This window comes from Staurois parvus, unplaced genomic scaffold (assembly GCF_062004578.1).
Source record: "Staurois parvus isolate SC_StPar_1 unplaced genomic scaffold, SC_StPar_1.0 ptg000827l, whole genome shotgun sequence".
Taxonomy (NCBI): domain Eukaryota; kingdom Metazoa; phylum Chordata; class Amphibia; order Anura; family Ranidae; genus Staurois; species Staurois parvus.
The window spans coordinates 1,516,718-1,536,066 of NW_028318623.1; the positions used below are offsets into that span (position 1 = coordinate 1,516,718).

General features: G+C 44.0%; 1 protein-coding gene across 1 annotated transcript in view; it reads right to left on the minus strand.

Annotated features, from left to right (window-relative positions):
- The window catches only part of PRR12 (proline rich 12), a 179,517-nt gene that overhangs the window by 39,859 nt on the left and 120,309 nt on the right, over nt 1-19,349 (minus strand). The window contains exons 2-3 of the mRNA XM_089655172.1: nt 9,763-9,875; nt 1,414-1,575 (exon numbers count right to left, since the gene is read on the minus strand). Coding sequence (XP_089511298.1) covers nt 1,414-1,575; nt 9,763-9,875 — 275 coding nt within the window. The remainder of the gene's footprint in view (nt 1-1,413; nt 1,576-9,762; nt 9,876-19,349) is intronic.

Here is a 19,349-nt window from a genome sequence, read left to right on the forward strand (position 1 = left end):
CAGCAGGTAGGTGTATGTGTGTCAAAGTCAACAATCAAGAGAAGACTTCACCAGAGTGAATACAGAGGGTTCACCACAAGATGGAAACCATTGGTGAGCCTCAAAAACAGGAAGGCCAGATTAGAGTTTGCCAAACGACATGTAAAAAAGCCTTCACAGTTCTGGAACAACATCCTATGGACAGATGAGACCAAGATCAACTTGTACCAGAGTGATGGGAAGAGAAGAGTATGGAGAAGGAAAGGAACTGCTCATGATCCTAAGCATACCACCTCATCAGTGAAGCATGGTGGTGGTAGTGTCATGGCGTGGGCATGTATGGCTGCCAATGGAACTGCTTCTCTTGTATTTATTGATGATGTGACTGCTGACAAAAGCAGCCGGATGAATTCTGAAGTGTTTCGGGCAATATTATCTGCTCATATTCAGCCAAATGCTTCACAACTCATTGGACGCCGCTTCACAGTGCAGATGGAAAATGACCCAAAGCAGACTGCAAAAGCAACCAAAGAGTTTTTTCAGGGAAAGAAGTGGAATGTTATGCAATGGCCAAGTCAATCACCTGACCTGAATCCGATTGAGCATGCATTTCACTTGCTGAAGACAAAACTGAAGGGAAAATGCCCCAAGAACAAGCAGGAACTGAAGACAGTTGCAGTAGAGACCTGGCAGAGCATCACCAGGGATGAAACCCAGCGTCTGGTGATGTCTATGCGTTCCAGACTTCAGGCTGTAATTGACTGCAAAGGATTTGCAACCAAGTATTAAAATTGAAAGTTTGATTTATGATTATTATTCTGTCCCATTACTTTTGGTCCCTTAATAAGTGGGAGGCACATATGCAAACTGTTGTAATTCCTACACCGTTCACCTGATTTGGATGTAAATACCCTCAAATTAAAGCTGACAGTCTGCAGTTAAAGCACATCTTGTTCGTTTCATTTCAAATCCATTGTGGTGGTGTATAGAGCCAAAAATGTTAGAATTATGTCGATGTCCCAATATTTATGGACCTGACTGTATACACACACACGTATATATATACACACATATATATACACACACACACACACACACACACACACACACACACACACACATATATACATACATACACACATACATACACACACAGTTGTACTTTTTTTGATTGCTCCATTATTCCACAAATAGCTCAAATTTCCTTCCAATATTTTCCAATTTAAATTGATGAGAAAGACAGTGGAGCCAACTAAACATATTCAAACATAGTAACAAACATCATTAGTGTGAGATTTATATATTATAGACATTGGTTTAGGGAAGGTACATCCTCAGCACTACTTTTTAAACACATTTGTCAGAACAGTTCCTAAAAAAAAACAAAAAAGTCCTGTTCAACGAAAAATTTTCAGACTACGTTGTAGGCCATACCTGTTTGCCATGAGGGTGTGCGGAACTGAGAGAGAAGGGAGGAGGCAGAGGGACCAGGTTGGGGAGCTCGAGATTCGAGGGCAGAGATCAGATTCATCACCGATGCGTCTGGGGTGGCGCTGCTGGCATGGTGGAGGCCAGTTTCAAACAACCCCGACAATCCTAAAGAAAGGATAAAATTTAATGATTTCAAGATATCTGTATGAAAAAAAAAGAAAAAGAAAAAACGCAGCAAGAAGAAAAACAAATGGCAATAGAAGACACAAAACATAACACAAACACAAGTTATTTGGAAAGTCTATGTTTTACTATACAATTTCTTTCACTAAAAGTAAACCGTGAAAAAAAAAAAGGTAAAATTATACTATTGGAGACCTGGCATCAGAAATGTCCCTCATAATGGACACTACACAGTGCCGTTTAGCCTAGCTTGTACTGTAAGGCCTCATGCACACTCATTTTTGGGCAGCCAGGAGGCACAGGTACAATGTCCAACCCTGCTGCCACCAGCCTGTCAAAATCTTTGCACTGCGAGGTGCAGGATTGGCAGAAGAGTTCCATTCTCCTCTCTACTGCCGACTGCTGAGAAAAGGTGGGGTCGGAGACAAGGGGGTACCTGCAGGAGAGATGCAAGGGCCATATGAAATGGCCTGGAGGGCCGAATTCGGCCCATGGGCCTTGCGTTTGACACCTGTGCTCTAGAGTCTTTAATGGAATGTTTTCAACTCTGAGTTGATTTATTTTTTTCTATCTTTTAAGAAAGCTTCATTGTAATTTTCTTTCAAGATCAAATCAATATTATTTTCCACTGCTGTCGCAGGCCCTTTGGCAATCTGGCACTGCAAACTGATATTCCCTGTAATCCATAAAGACTGGTGCAGATTCTGCGAAGGTGTCTCCTAAGCATGCCAAAAGCACTCTAGCATGCGCCAAATTCACGTACCTGTATAGTGCATGCTGCGCCACGTTTTAGAATGAATTCCAGACACTTTTGAATAATGTATCTGCGCTAATATGCCAAGAGAGTTGGTCATAAGTAGCTTAACTTTCATAAAATACAAACGGTTTGTATTTTACTTTGAATTTGGTGCATTCATTGCTATACAATGTCAAAGTGGCGTATTTTAGAACCACCCGTACCTGAATTTGTTGCAGGAGGCGCTGTCAGAACAAAAAGTGTTGCAGGTGCTTCATGAATTTGCCATAATGCATTAAGAAGTTGGATTAAAACCAGAAAAGTGGTGCAGCAGCTTTATTGAATCCCCCCCCCCCTTCATTATGTATTGCATACTGTAAAAATAAGAGTGTCAAGGATGAACATTAGCAAAGACTTTGGGCTTCCTCCAACCTACTCTTTAGCCGAACTTCAAACTCGTGCTCTTGTTTTACACCAGTGAGCTTCAAGCTGGATCATTCACAGCCCGCAGCTCACATAAGCAAGAGGAGGTCTACAGGGTGGGAATGACCTGGCCTGAGGGTGGGAATGACCTGGCCTACGCGTGGGAATGACCTGGCCTACACGTGGGAATGACCTGGCCTGCGGGTGGGAATGACCTGGCCTGCGGGTGGGAATGACCTGGTCTGCGGGTGGGAATGACCTGGCCTGCGGGTGGGAATGACCTGGCCTGCGGGTGGGAATGACCTGGTCTGCGGGTGGGAATGACCTGGCCTGCGGGTGGGAATGACCTGGCCTGCGGGTGGGAATGACCTGGTCTGCGGGTGGGAATGACCTGGCCTGCGGGTGGGAATGACCTGGTCTGCGGGTGGGAATGACCTGGTCTGCGGGTGGGAATGACCTGGCCTGCGGGTGGGAATGACCTGGCCTGCGGGTGGGAATGACCTGGCCTGCGGGTGGGAATGACCTGGTCTGCGGGTGGGAATGACCTGGCCTGCGGGTGGGAATGACCTGGCCTGCGGGTGGGAATGACCTGGTCTGCGGGTGGGAATGACCTGGCCTGCGGGTGGGAATGACCTGGTCTGCGGGTGGGAATGACCTGGTCTGCGGGTGGGAATGACCTGGCCTGCGGGTGGGAATGACCTGGCCCACGGTTCACTGGAGTAAGAAACATGTTCAAAGTTTGGCTGAATAAGGAGTTCCTTGACCTCCTTATTCAGTTTTCACAGTCTAAATAGAAGCAGACAGAAGGACAGTGTGGTATTTCTAGGGTAGAGATCAGTAAAGATGCACTGAATCATACTCAAAGCCAGGAGCATGTAAGGCTCCTGTTCCATGACAGCTGCTGGTCCCATTCCAGAATCCAGGATCCAGGTTTGGCTGAGCTGCACCCTCCCTGCCGGACTATCCACCTTCAGGGTAATTGATGTAGGTAAAGCCTCTGGGTGATATTCAAACCCGTTTTAAGTCTCATGATTGTGATAGTGTCTGTAACACATGCTTTAAGCTCCCTGTTTCCCTGCCTTGTTCCCGTGCCTTGACCTTCATCTTAGCCCTACCCTGCCAGCTAGTTTGGATTCCCTTGCTGACGACCATGGATTGGATATTGACTACGCTCAGAACTCATCCTACCTTTTGACCACGGACTGGACCCCGACTACTCTCTGAACGCTACCTGTGCTGAACCCGGACTGTCACTGGATGACACTGCCTGTCTGCCAACCGCAAGTACCCGTTTTCTGTGCTCAGTTCGCACCTGCCCCCGAGTGGTTGCCAGGCCCTACAGTATTGTGTATAAAACCAGAGGGCAACTGAGAAGGGGTTGGCCTGCTTGCCTTATGGGAACGAGGGCTGCTAAGGGGTGAAGAACACAGAAGACCGCTATAGTGTCTGACCACCAATGCTAGGGGTAGGCTTGATACCCAAAGGTTAAAAATAGTCCTAAAATAAACCTGTCGCTGGATAAACATGAGAGGTACAAATGTCAGGACCTCCTTCTAAAAATCAAAGTCGCCCTTGGGCTTATTCACTTGGGTGCAGAGGACCATGCAACATGTCAGAAAAGCCACATTAAGTGTCTGGTCATACCATTTCAATTTGCAAATCGCACCTGAAATCGCATCTAATGATCGTGAATGTCATTGTCTCAACATATGCGATTTGCTGCAGAGCGATTTCTAAAGTACTTCATATATATGCATGAAGGAAAAAAACCTTGAGCCTTTACAACCACTTTAAATCATACAATAAAAGGCTTGGCGAAAAAAAACACAATGGGGTTAATTTACTACAGGCAACTAAGACTGCACTTTGCAAGCGCTGTTGCACCCTCTTTCCTCAGAGCTTAGTAAAGGTGGTAAAGTTTTCCATCATCCAATCATGTGCAAGCAAAAACGCTTTTTTTTTTCCCTTGCAACTGACTGTTTTTTATTCAAAGTGACGCTTTACCACATTATATTTACTAAGGAAAGTAAGTGCACCTGCAAAGTGTACAGTCCTCTTGCCTTTAGCAAATCAACCCCAGTGAGTACGCTAGGTGCATCTTGTGCTGCTAAACTCTACAGCAATGAAAAGAAGCGGTTGGCTGAAGATCCTGTAGAATCTGACACTACCAGTAGTGTCAAAATCCTGGTCCCCCCTTGCTGCTCTCAATGGTTCGATCCGCTTCTCCCTATACCATTGCACCCTTTTTCCTCAGAGCTTAGTAAAGGTGGTAAAGTTTTCCATCATCCAATCATGTGCAAGCAAAAAGGCTTTTTTTTTCTTGCAACTGACTATTTTTTGTTACAAAGTGACGCTTTACCACATTATATTTACTAAAGAAAGTAAATGCACCTGCAAAGTGTACAGTCCTCTTGCCGTTAGCAAATCAACCCCAGTGAATACGCTGGGTGCATCTTGTGCTGCTAAACTCTACAGCAAAGTTGGCTGAAGATCCTGTAGAATCCGACACTTCCAGCAGTGTCAAAATCCTGGTCCCCCCTTGCTGCTCTCAATGGTTCGATCCACTTCTCCCTATACCATTGCACCCTTTTTCCTCAGAGCTTAGTAAAGGTGGTACAGTTTTCCATCATCCAATCATGTGCAAGCAAAAAGGCTTTTTTTTTTTTCTTGCAACTGACTATTTTTTACAAAGTGATGCTTTACCATATTATATTTACAAAAGAAAGTAAATGCACCTGCAAAGTGTATAGTGAAGATCCTGTAGAATCCGACACTTCCAGCAGTGTCAAAATCCTGGTTCCCCCCCGCTGCCTTCAATGGTTCGATCCGCTTCTCCCTACACCACTAGTGTCTTGCAGCAACATAGGGAATGGCAGAATAAACCATAGCATGCAGCGGGGGAGACCATAAAAGTGTCCGATCCCAGAAGTGTTGGATCCCAGAATTAATGGATCCTGAAGAAACTTCAGCCGCCAGCTTTTCTTGATTACTACAGAGATCAATGACATGAGCAATAGAACAGGTGAGTTTTCAAGTCTTTGCAGGAAGCTCTTTATTGGAAAAGGTGTGTAATTGCATGCCTTTCTGCACCCAAAGTGCAATGCCGTTTAGGAGATGCATGTTGGTACCATTAATCCTAATGTCACCCCCACGCATTGGAAACGGCAGTGGTGCACTCTGCAGTTCCCCTGCGGACCGCGCTTTCTGAAAGGTGCAGGGACCCATGCTGTGCACAATCAAATGCGACTGCAGAGAAAAAAAACGCATGAACCAAGCCTTACCCAGTATTTGAGGGCACAGACTTCTATTTACACATATGTTTTCCTACAACAAAACAAAATTTGAAGACACAAATTCATCACTCCATACTGTGTTGTCAGGTCACCTGATAAAGTGTTAACAGATCCCAGATGGAACACAGTGAGGAGCACGGAGATAAATTCACTGCAAATCACAGAAAAACACCAGGCTGTGATGCAATGCACCATTCTTTATACTCAGATCTCTATCAAGCAGAAAAACACTACTTCATATATACAGCACCAAAGCAAACCATCCTAAACACATCAATGCAACACTTCCTCCTCGGTAAGATGAGTTGCATTCAAATCGCCCATCGGCTTCTAAAACTTTTCGGGAGTCCCAATAAAGGAAATACAGTGAGTATAGAAAAGAATAACCCCCTTTAAAACAATCACATTTTGTTCCTTTGCAGCCTGACATGAAGACAGACACAGTTTTTGTTTTATCCAGCTCATGTAAGTAAAAGATAGAACACCAATATGCCAGAAAAAAAAAAGATTCAAAAACAGAATCACGGAGTTGGAAAAAGGATCAGCCCCAAGTGTCAGTATTTTGTTGAACCACCTTTAGCTTTAGTTCCAGCCATTAGTCTGCTGGGATGTCTCTACTAACTTTGCACATCTAGATTTTGTAATATTTGCCCGCTCTTCTTTGCAGAACTGCTGGAGGTCAGTTAAATTTGATGGTGACCATTTGTGGACTGCAGTCTTCAAGTCATTCCACAGATTTTCAAGAGCGTGCAAGTCTGGGCTCTGACTAGGCCATGCAAGGACATTCACCTTTTTTGCCTTCAACCACTGTATGGTGATTTTTGCTGTGTGCTTCGGGTTGTTGTCATGTTGGAGGGTAAACCTTCTTCTCATTGACAACTTTCTGGCAGAGGGTAGCAGATCCTGAAGAATTTGATGGCATTTTGCCCCATCCATTTTTGCTTCTATCCGGACAAGTACTCCAGTCCCTGCTGGAGAGAACCCACCCCAATAACAGGATATTCCCCCCTCCATGCTTTTCTGTAGGAATGGAGGTATTATGTTGTTGTGCTGGATTGGATTTCTTCCAGACATACCACTTAGTGTTGAGGCCAAATCATTCAAATTTTAGTCTCATCTGACCAGAACACCTTTTCCCATGTGGCCTCAGAATATTCAAGGTGCGTTTTGGCAAAGTTCAGTGGTGACTGCATATGGCCTTTTTTGAGAAGCGGCTTTTTTCTTGCACCCCTCCCATACAAGCAACATTTGTGGAGATTTTGTGATATTGTCACATACACACAATGACCACTCTTGGCATCAATTCCTGCAACTGCTTCAGAGTTGCTGTAGGCCTCTTGGTCGCCTCTCTGACCAGTTCCCTCCTGGCTCTTGCACCCAGTTTGGAGCGACGTCCTAATCCAGGAAGGGTCTGTGTTGTACCAAATACCTTCCACTTCTTAGTATTTGACTTCTTTGTACTTTTAGGCATTGATAAAGCCTCAGGATTTTTTTTTTGTATCCATCTCCCAACTTGTACCTGTCCACAACATTATCCCGGAGATCTTCTGACAGTGCCTTGCCAGCCAAAGTTGATTCTTTGCTTCAGTTGCACTACCGCGACTGAAATGCTCCAGGAAAGCTCTTTTCATGCTGAACTAATCAAAATGACCACAGCTGATCACAGTTGAAAGTCAAATGGCTTTGTGTGACAGATGAAAAGGTGATTGGCTACACCTGATTGAGTTTACAAGTCATTTTTAGGAGGGGGGTGATCCTTTTCCCACTTCTTGATTCTATTTTTGATTTTTTTTATATTTTTATATCTTTCACTTGGATGTTATAAAGCTGGATAAAACAAAAGCGGTCTTCGTTTTAGGCTGCAAAGCAACAAAATATGATTATGTTAAAGGGGGTGATTCTTTTCTATACCAACTGTCCAATCCCAGGGTGTAATCTTCACCCAAGGTTTATTGTAGGAATGAAATAATAAAAACATACTCACAGACAAAGTATGTATCTAAAAAGCATCGAAAAATGACAATGGCCACAACGGCGGGCAAGGTGTTCTCACTGTCAGTGCGGTCAAATGGCTGACGCGTTTCGGGGACGAATCCTCTTCCCCAGAGCTGATGACCAACCTCTGATGCTGATGCATGATGTATGGAAAGAAAGAGCCTCGCTGTTGATGTCCCAACAGCGAGGCTCTTTCTTTCCATGCATGATGTCCCCGAAACGCGTCAGCAATTTGACCGCACTGACAGTGAGAACACCTTACCCGCTGTTGTGGCCATTGTCATTTTTCTACGCTTTTTAGATACATGCTTCGTCTGTGAGTATGTTTTTATTATTTCATTCCTACAATAAACCTTGGATAATGCACTAGGTGTGTGCGCCACCTATTTTCTCTCTATCCAGTGGCTGATTTCCCCGTCTGAGGAGGGCTGCACCCCTGGAACATTTCCTTTGGTTGTCGCTGTCCTGGTACCCTTGGCTTCCCATTTGGCTGTGCATATCCTGAGGCGCTGGAGAGTACATACGATATCCGGTTCGGTTGTAATCTTCACCCCCCTCCCCCAAAACACTGGCTTAAAGATCTTTTCTCTGTTTAAAGCTATATTGTAAGCTCCAAGGATCAGGGCCCTCCTATCCCTCTTGTATTGAACTCTATTGTTGCTGTATTGTCTCCCGTTATATTGTAAAGCGCTGAGCAAACTGTTGGCGCCATAAATCCTGTATAATAATAATAATAATAATAATAAAGCAGGTATGTTACCTGCCCCTTTCCAAATTTTCTAGATATAATCAAACTTTTGATGTTTCCATTAGATGCATCTTGAATGTGCAGATGAGATGTCTCGATGATACATTCAAGTGGTTGAAAACCTTAAGTTTAAAAAAATAAAATAAAATAAAAAAAAAACATGTTCTACTTACCTGCTCTGTGCAAGACTGGCAGCCCCAGCCCTCCTCTTCTGGGGTCCTCTTCCAATGTTCCAGGCTTGCCCTCTCTGTCAAGTTCCCCCTTAGAAAGCATACTCACACAGGCTTGATCCTGAGCCGCCCTGTCTGCATCCAAAGACACAGACACTGCAGCTTGGCCCCCGCCCCCTTGCTTCCTCATCACAGGATTTGATTGACAGCAGCGGGAGCCAATGGCAGGGGACTTGAGAAGAGGAAGATTGGGACTGCACTGTGCCAAACCATTGCACAGAGCAGGTAAATATATGTTTAATATTTTAAAAAAAAGGTTTACAACTACTTTAAAACCTTCAGACTTTAGAACCACTTCTGATCATTCCCTATGTACAAAATAAAAAAAAAGTTTTGGTTTTACATACACTTCAGTAGCCAAAGCATGATGGATAATGCCTCCATCTCAGGGGCGGACTGACAACTCCCCGGGCAATAGGGGATCATGGGGCCCCTGTGTCCTTGCCCAAACTCAAAAAGCCTATGAAAAAGGTACCAGGGGCACCTCATGGGGCCCCCTACTGACCCCGGGCCCTCGGGCAGTGCCTGAGTTTCCAAATGGTCAGTCCGCCCCTGCTCCATCTACACAAATAAATTTTTAGTGGACAATTTCAGCAAGTTTTGAAACAAACAGATTCACGTTTAAAACTTTGCGTAATAATGATCACATTTTGACAGTTGACGGGAAAGCAGTTCTATCCCTTTTCAGCTAAAAATAAGTAAATTTAAAAAACATAAAAAGGTCTTAAAGTGTGGGTAACTTACCTGCTGGATGGTGGTTGGTAGCATAGCCCTGCAGAGGGTGCGGCGTTGCATACGCCTGTCTGTGCAAAATGTCTGTTTCTGGGTGGGAGCCTCTTGAGCTTCCATAGACCAAGCTAGAAATAAACACAGAAGAAAACTATGAATATCTTTGCATGTATGGTAGTATTCTTAACAGTCACATAATATATGTTCTATTCCTCCATACTTTAAAACAAAGGACATACTAGTCCTACACCGGTAACAATTTAGCACGAAATTGGCTAAGGTTTCTAGAGTTCATAATCAGACAACAGGGTTCAACGACAGATTAATAGGCAATAATGGACTAAACTGCATCCAAACCCACGCAAAACTAAAAATCATATTTGTGTGTCCTTGCTGTGTTGTCGATCATGGGTGTTTTGCTTTTCTTTCCATTGAAAACCACTTTTGAAATGTTCTCCTAAATCAGTGGTTCTCAACCTTCCTAATGTCGTGACCCTTTAATACAGTTCCTCATGTTGTGGTGACCCCCAACCATAAAATTATTTACCCAGTAATTATAATTCATGAGTGTCGTTTGACCTCCAATACTGCTGCTTTCAACACAGTAGCTGCTTTTAACAGAGTAGCTGCTTTCAACACAGCAGCTGCTTTCTACACAGTAGCTGCTCTTTACACATCGGAAATATGTGTTTTCTGATGGTCTTAGGGGACCCCTGTGAAAGGGTCGTTCGACCCCCAAAGGGGTCGCGACACACAGGTTGAGAACCACTGTCCTAAATCAATATCCTGGCTCTAGTTGGACAACAATGCCTTGCACTTTCATCCTGCAAGTGCAGTGTTGTCCTGTAGGCTTCTGTCCAGGTCTAAAAACAGAGTTAACCCTTTGAGGACCGAGGGACATATTTGTCCCATGTTTGTAATTGCGTGTATCATCTGATTAAGAACTTAAAACTCTTTTTTTTTTTTGGTTTGAGTCAAAATATTAGTTCTTATCAACAAACAACACATGGATCTAGCTTTTTGCCAATTATTTCATGAAATGGCTTAGTTACAGCAACTGAAGTGTACGAACTTTAAAAACAAAAAAATTGATTCTTTTGGCGTTCCAAAACCTTACGGTCCTCAAAGGGTTAATGACACATGCTAAAGGACGCTGTCAGGAACCATCGTGACGCATGAGTCTACACATGTGTAGGTGTCTGCGGAGACGTATAGGTGGCAGGGCACTAGGACCCAGGCGCACCCGTCGTCTGGACAGTACTAGGCAGGCACTGGGACCCAGGCTACGCCTGTCAGGTGCAGGGCGGGCTACTTAAACCAGCCCTGCACAGACACTTGTTGCCGAATGGTCTTTGTATCCTGTTACCTGTGTGTGAGTACTTCTGATCTGGATTGTTTTGACCTTGTTGCCTTCTCCCGTCCTGACCCCTTGGCTTGCCTGACTCTGCTCCTGGATGTTCCCGTTTAGATCTGACCTCCTGGTATTGACCCTGCGTGTGACCCGACTATCCTTTGCCTACCGTTTTGTACCTTACCGATCTGCTAGTTACCGACCCGGCCTGCATGACTCTGATTTAGCTCATCCATCCATCCACCCCGCAGGAATCACTAGGCTCCCTTACATCAGACTCCTAGCTCTCTGGAGCCCCTGTCAGACTCCTCTACCCCTGTTGGAGATACCTGGTAGTTGCGACCTGGTACCGGAGCGCTCCAAGTCCATCCCCACCATCAGGGGCCCTGGTGAACAAGTGCTCCGGTGCTTAGACTCCGCACTCTGGGGAGGCTCTACCGGGGGACTCATAGAGGTGCTGTCAGGCGGTCCGTTACAGACGCTATCCTGAGGAAGTCACCTGTACGTGACGCAACGCGTAGATACGACGTGGTGACGCACTTCCGGCGGAGCGCTATCTTGCTACACCGGGTTTACACAGTACACCCATACTGAGTGGTGTGACAAGCCTTCTTTGATCTGCATTAATGTAAGTGCAATATTTGACGATTTATCATGCTTTTAACATATTAAATAGTGTTGCACTATGGGAGACTTGTTTTTTTTTGCCCTTTCATAGCTGTAATGTGATACTCAATTATTGGCCTGCACTGCGTTTATCCCTGAATGGAAGAGTGATTTATATTAGAAGGAAGTTACCAGTGAGGTTCAGTGGAATCAGAGCGACCTGGAGAGTTGGTACGTGTAGGATCCAGAGTGATCCAAAAGGCGTGTTGACCCTTTTGGGTCGCAGCAAGGAGGTGAGGGGGCATGCCTGCCATCTAAGGAGATATGCTCACCATCTGCACCAGCACTATAGTACGTTGGTTTGAAGATATAGGCACATTTTGGCAGTAATTACCATCTTTGCTATGCTTTGCAATGTGCTGAACACTTTTTATCGTTTTATGCGTTTATGAAGTTTATGTTTATATATTGTGTTTAACATTAATATTATTATTATTATACAGTATTTATAAAGCGCCAATAGTTCGCTCAGCGCTGTACATTACAAAGGGGGACAGAACATGTGACAGAACAATACCAATACAATGCAAAACATGAGGGGATCGAGGGCCCTGCTCTTTGGAGCTTACAATGTAGGAGGGAGGGGATGGTGGCACAGGAGGAGATAGCTGTGGGGGATGGAGTGGTAGGAAGAGTGGAGGAAGTTGGCAAGTTAGCAGGGGGTGGGGTAGGCTTCCCTGAAGAGGTGGGTTTTCAGGGTGCACCTAAAGGAGAGGAGAGTAGGTGATAATCTGATGGGTTGGGGCAGGGAGCTCCAGAGGATGGGTGACACCCTGGAGAAGTCCTGGAGGCGGGCATGGGAGGAGGAGACCAGGGAACTAGAGAGAAGGAGGTCTTGTGAGGAGCGGAGTGTGCGTGCTGGGCGGTACTTGGATATTAGGTCAGTAACATTATTCACTAGTCACTTTATTTGGTTTATATCACAATTTTGGGATACACTTTATATATCATTCACTTTGTTTGTGATCATATCCCTTATTTTGGGATCCACTGTATATAGCACCTAGTCTTTTGGGGTTTGGTCCCAAGTGGGACTGGGTATTGTCACTGTATGAGGGTCCGGGCATAGGACCAGCTTCATCATATGCACTTTGTGTACTGATAATATCATAGTTTGAGACACTGTTTTTCTAGATCTTGAAAGAACTATCACTTATATATTTATATTCACTCATTTATGTGATTTATGTTTTTTATCTTATTATTGTGGAGTTTGCACATTTAGTTATCAGCGTTACACCACTATTATATTTAATGACACACGAGCTTCTACTTCACACAAAGCACTAAAGAAAAGAATCCTTGCTGTGCCGGTATGTGCACTGAAGAGGTCACAGGCTTGATGAGCAAAAATTAGGCTTCCATTAAAAAAAAACCAAAAAACGATACAACCAAATCTTTAAGAAATGGACTCATTTTAAAATGAGGGTTTAACCTCCCTGGCGGTCTGATTATTTCAGATTTTTGATGCTGAAAGCGGTACATTTTTTTCACGGAAATATGTATTTTTTTTTATTGTAGGCCTGTAATTGTAGGCTCCTACTGACCCCGGGCCCTCGGGCAGTGCCCAAATGCTCGAATGGTCAGTCCGCCCCTGCCTCCAATTAGATGGCATCTATGTAGTTCTGGGGCCAACACCACTTGGTAGAGCCAGCGGCATGACTCCAATGACTCTCCGTCTGTAAGGGGACACACTTTTTACTCACCACCAAAGTAGGGGGACCTTTTTTTGCTATCCCTCAAAATTGGTTTTAGCAGGAGTTCCCCAAGACTTGAGATTTCTCTGTTATAAAAAGGCTAAGATAGGCTCTTCTAGAAGAATTGTCAGTGGCTCAGTGCATTAGGAATAACTCCCTGAAATCTGTCCGAACAAGAGTCTAGTATACATTCCGGATATGAAAAAACTTGAAACACGAAATCATAAATTATAATTTAATAAATACTCATAAAAAATAATAATATAATAATAATAAATGTAATTCAATAATATAATTAAACCAAAAACACTGAAATTTGAAATAGAGCGCCAAGTTCGCACATCACTGAGCAAAGTCGCAGAATCGTTTTCAGTGTCTGATGACGAATTTCCCCCACAAATCATTATCACTCAATTCTGCAAGTGGTTCTGATTTACTATCGCTGTTCTCTAGCCGGTCTAAAACCGATTTTGACCTAAAGGGACACTTTTTGGACGCCGTGGACTTTTCTAAGTTTCCAGGCAGAAAGAACAGTCAAAATGCAGGCAGGGCACAGGACAAAGCAGTATTGACAAAATGTATGTGAAATGCTTTGATACAGGAATGTTTTGCTATGAAATAATAGTTTTAAAAAAAAAAGTAATTTTTTTTTAGATTTTCAAATTTGCCGCCGGTTCCGGCGCCCGTACGTCCCGACATCACAGGGACCGGAACATGGAAGGCAGATGCTGGCATCGGCCGGAGGAGATGGCCGGGGACGCTGCAGGGGCGCATCGCGGGAGCGAAGGACAAGGTAAGCGCTGTAGGGAATCCCTGTGCAACGTCGCATGGTAAGCCGAGTGTAGCTCGGGGTTACCGCTTTTGGTACTGAAACTTTACCCCGAGCTACACTCGAGAATACCGCCAGGGAGGTTAAGTATACTTTAGCTTACATCACTAAATGATCATTCCCATGAGAAAGCAAGTTGTCCATATTGGATTTTCATTGCTGACCTCCAATACAGCCTCAGGTTTATGCCGATAATGTCCTACCATGTACATAGACATGTAGTTCAGGTGATATAACCATTTATGCCTATGTACATATCTAAATAAGGAAAGAAAATTGTTAATTAACTCCGATATAAATTAGGAGGATTGTGCAAATATCATCTAAAGTCTACAGACAGCTTAAAGTGAACCTTTGCTTTGTCCATGAGGTTAGAGCAAGAGGTTTACTTGAATACCTCCTCCCAACCCATCAGAAAACACTTCACTTTTCCCCCTCATCAATATCGTCTCTGGGTGCTAGAAAAAATAGCCCTGGGTAAGTTCTGAGCTGGATTTAAAGTCAGGGCTTTACAACGGGTTGACTGTCAGCACACCCTTATGTGACAGTGCTGGACAAATCGCCACGCACAAGAAAGGTAACGTAAGTCACATGGTCCTACATACCCAGGTTACCAGAAATTTTCTTTGTTCACTTTACGGATAAATGGAGGGGTGGGGAGCAATTTGAAAGTTAAATGCCCTAGGAGGACCAGGCTTTAAAGTCAACCTGTTGCTTTGCCATGCCGCATATAACCCTTTATGATTACGTCCAATGACGAAACGCGTCAAACGGACGTGACGTCAGACGTATACGAGGAACCGGAAGTGGAGCAGTGACCATTTTGGATAGTGGAAGAGAACAACTGCAAGGAACTAGGACTCTCCTGGATGGCTAAAAGGTTTCTTAATATATACTATATGCGGTTTTAAAGATATTGTCAATGTAAGCAGTACTATTAAAGCTTTAAAGATTTTAGTGTGTGGCAGTATTACACTATTTTTGTTCCTTATATGGGTATCTGGATGGAGTACACTGTGGGAAGACATCTGAAGTGCTAGTGTGGATGGACCTAGGTGGTGTTATGAAGTCATGGTAATCCTTGTGGATATCTGCAGGAGGGCTTATTCCATCGTGTAGCTCTTGGATTAACATTAAGGCGAGATTTACTTGTGATATTGGTAAGGGTACCCACTCCTTACTTTAATTAGAAGTGCACACTGTGTGTCAGGAATGGACTTGCCAATAGTGGTGGGACTCACCTGCCTTGTGGGCTGCAGTATCAGGGCTGGCCAGCGGATGCTCTTAACAACCAGAGGTTCACTTCGGCAATTAGCCATCACCTGGGGCTGATTGCAGGTGGCGTATTTAAGGGATGGCCAGACCTGCAGAGTGTGCCTTGGTGTGTGTTTTTCCATGGGCCCCTGTATCTTGTAACCTGCATTCCTGTTCCTGCCTGACTTGTTGCCGACCCTGCCTGATCCTGACCTCTGCTGACTTCTCCTGTTTGATCCCTGGCTTGTGACCCTGACCATTCTCTGCCTGACCTCCTGTACCTACCTGCCCGATAGTTATCGACCCGGCCTGCCTGACTACGTTGTGCTCTATATGTGTATGTACCTGTGTATCCATATCAGTTTAGGTTTGTTTCACCTTGTTGTATGTATTTGTGTTAGCTTGGGGTTTGGTGCACTGCGTTTATGTTTGTATTGTTAGTCTTAATAAATTATATTATTTACTATATCTGAAGCCTACGTTTCCCTATGTCAGTCCACACACTTCTGGTCACACCCGCATCCCTGACACTGTGTTGTGTGATTTGTGGCACTGAAGAGTGATTCACATACACGTTTTTCACTATATTATTATTTAATTTTATTTTTTTTTTCACTTGTGTGATTATCACCAGAGTGACCTCACATGTTATTATGATTTACTAAAGGATAATGCACTATGTATTTTTTTTTTTGTTTTTGAGGTAATCCAGCCTGTGCAAGCCGTTGGGAGGCTCTATACACTTGGACTTAATTTTGGATGCACTAATTTATTACACAAGAGGGACATTTGATATATATGTGTGGTATATATTTTTATTTCGGACTTTAATTGGAATTTATTATGTTTGTGATTTAGGGTAGGGGGACTTTATATTTATCATTGATTGATTATTTATTTGGCATATTTACTATAAAATAGCCTTTGAAAAGTTGAAGCTTGGAGCCCACTCCTGATGTCTGCCGAGTGCCAGCCAAGCACCACTCCAGAAACTTGGCATTTCTGCCATGCCTGACTTGCAAGCCCTTTCATTGTTCTTCTAAGCAACCCTTTGTTTTTGCCAGAAAGGCATAGAAGTTTTGAAATGCAAGCACAAAAGGTAAAGCCAGCAATCACGTCAGTAAATGTTGTGGCCTACTGTCAAGGTTGGACAAATCCTAACTGCCTGGTAGCCTGAAGACTTTTAGTTGACGACAAAGCCTTCTTTTGATGTCACATGTTCCTTGGCTCCATGAAAACTACCTGCTGACTCCCACAATGACCTAACAAGCTTCTGAATGCTATAACAATTTGCCTGCCCGTGACCGCCAACTACCACGGAAGGCATGTATTCAGCTTCAACACCAAGAACTTGTATGCATGGTAGGTTAAAAAGCTCTAGCTGCAGGTGTATAGTGACATGTTATATTCTTCAATATCTGTTAAACCTAGTGCACATACTGAGAATATCTGAGAATACGAGTACAAGAACACAGTGCCACCACTTAGAACATTTGTGACAATAAAGTCAGACAGCAAAGAATGAATCTCTATAGCCCAAGGCATTGCACAGCACCTGTGCAAACAAAAGGGCACACAAGGATAAGCTACATTGCTGAAAAGAATTTCTTGCCGAAATGGAGGTCAATTTCTAAGACTGTAGTTGGTTCAGGAAGCAAAGTTAAAAAGGAATGCAGGACAAAGTTTATTTCAAGAAGTTGGACTGACCAAAGATTTTCTTTTAGGAGAAAATACTTATGTGCTCTCCCATTCCAAGCGGAGACTAAAAAGACATTGTTTCTAAGCTGACAAATATTTCAGAACAAAGTCAAAGCCGAACATCTTGACAAAAGATGAAATTCCTAGTTTTTTCTAGTAGGCCTGATAAAACAAGACCCTCAAAGCTCTGGCCTATTAACTTTCCCTTCTTGAGAGGCTTTTCTTGAAACTTTATATATTTTATATAAACCCCTTACATCTGTCCCAATTGTGGACAATCTTTCCAAATAATAAAGAGAGATTCTGCTGCCCATACATGGATCAGCTGGGAGACTATTTTGTGGCTAAAAATATAGATACATGGAGAGTGGGGGGCAGATAACTGTAGGAATCAGGAGAGATGATGGGGGGGGGGGCATTTTAAAGGATAATTGTACTAAAAGTCTTATTGACCTACTTAGAATATACCCCACACACAGGGGTATATGCCGCATATAACCCTTTATGATTACGTCCAATGACGAAACACGTCAAAGGGAAGTGACGTCAGATGTATATGAGGAACCGGAAGTGGAGCCGCGACCATTTTGGAGAGTGGAAGAGAGCAGATACAAGGAACTAGGACTCTCCTGGATGGCTGAAAGGTTTCTTAATATTTACTATATGCGGTTTTAAAGATATTGTCAATGTAAGCAGTACTCAGGGGCGGACTGACAATTCATGGGGCCCCCGGGCAATAGGAGATCATGGGGCCCCTGTGTTCTTGCCCAAACTCAAAAAAGCCTAAGGTAAGTATGATATGTTTATTATTAAAAAAAAAAAGTTTACAACTACTTTAAAACCTTTAGACTTTAGAAACACTTCTGATCATTCCCTATGTACAAAATAAAAAATAGTTTTGGTTTTGCATACACATAAGTAGCCAAAGCATGATGGATAAAGCCTCCATCTCAGGGGCGGACTGACAACTCATGGGGCCCCCGGGCAATAGGGGATCATGGGGCCCCTGTGTTCTTGTCCAAACTCAAAAAAGCCTATGAAAAAGGTACCAGGGGCATCTCATGGGGCCCCTACTGACCCCGGGCCCTCGGGCAGTGCCCGAATTTCCAAATCGTCAGTCCACCCCTGCCCACACACCTCTAGTCACAAAGTATTAGTTCGGCCATTTATGCCATGAGGTTCTTGTTTAGACATTAATTGCTGCTTCTCTGGCAGAATTATTTAGATTCAGTTAACAGATTCTCAGTTAACACCAATATACACACACTTACATACCTCTAGTGCAGCCATCCTAAGTCAGGGTTCCTCCAGAGATTGCTAGGGGTTCTTTGAGTTTCAGTTGATTGGCCTCCAATCAGGGGCGGACTGACAACTCATGGGGCCCCCGGGCAATAGGGGATCATGGGACCCCTGTGTCCTTGCCCACACTCAAAACACACCCAAAAAGCCTATAAAAAGGTGCCAGGGGCATTTCATGGGGCTCCTACTGACCCCGGGCCCTCGGTCAGTCCGCCTCTGCCTCCAATTAGATGGCATCTATGTAGTTCTGGGGCCAACACCACTTGGTAGAGCCAGTGGCATGACTCCAATGACTCTCCGTCTGTAAGGGGGCACTCTTTTTACTCACCACCAAAGTAAGGGGACCTTTTTTCGCTATCCCTCAAAATTGGTTTTAGCAGGAGTTCCCCAAGACTTGAGATTTCTCTGTCATAAAAAGGCTAAGATAGGCTCTTCTAGAAGAATTGTCAGTGGCTCAGTCCATTAACTCGGTCTCTCCCTGAACACTGGTCAAGAACAGATCAACCAGACAATGAGTGCAGCTTTACTGAGTCAGCCAATTCCTACCTGCATTGTGCAACAAGCTTTAAGGGTTAAAACAGGCAGTCGGGAGGAGACATATTGCCTCTTCACCACCGTCAACCACCCTCTGGAAAACGATTCACTGCAGCAAGGACTGTCGCATAAGAACGAGCCCTGTGTCCATTCTGCCAGCTTTGACCCTATGCAGGCTATGCGGGAAGGAAAGGTGTAGCTTAACATGGGTCCCAACTTGCCTTGGATTAAATGACAGCCATTGGGTATGGTTTTTCCTCCCATCTAATTACTT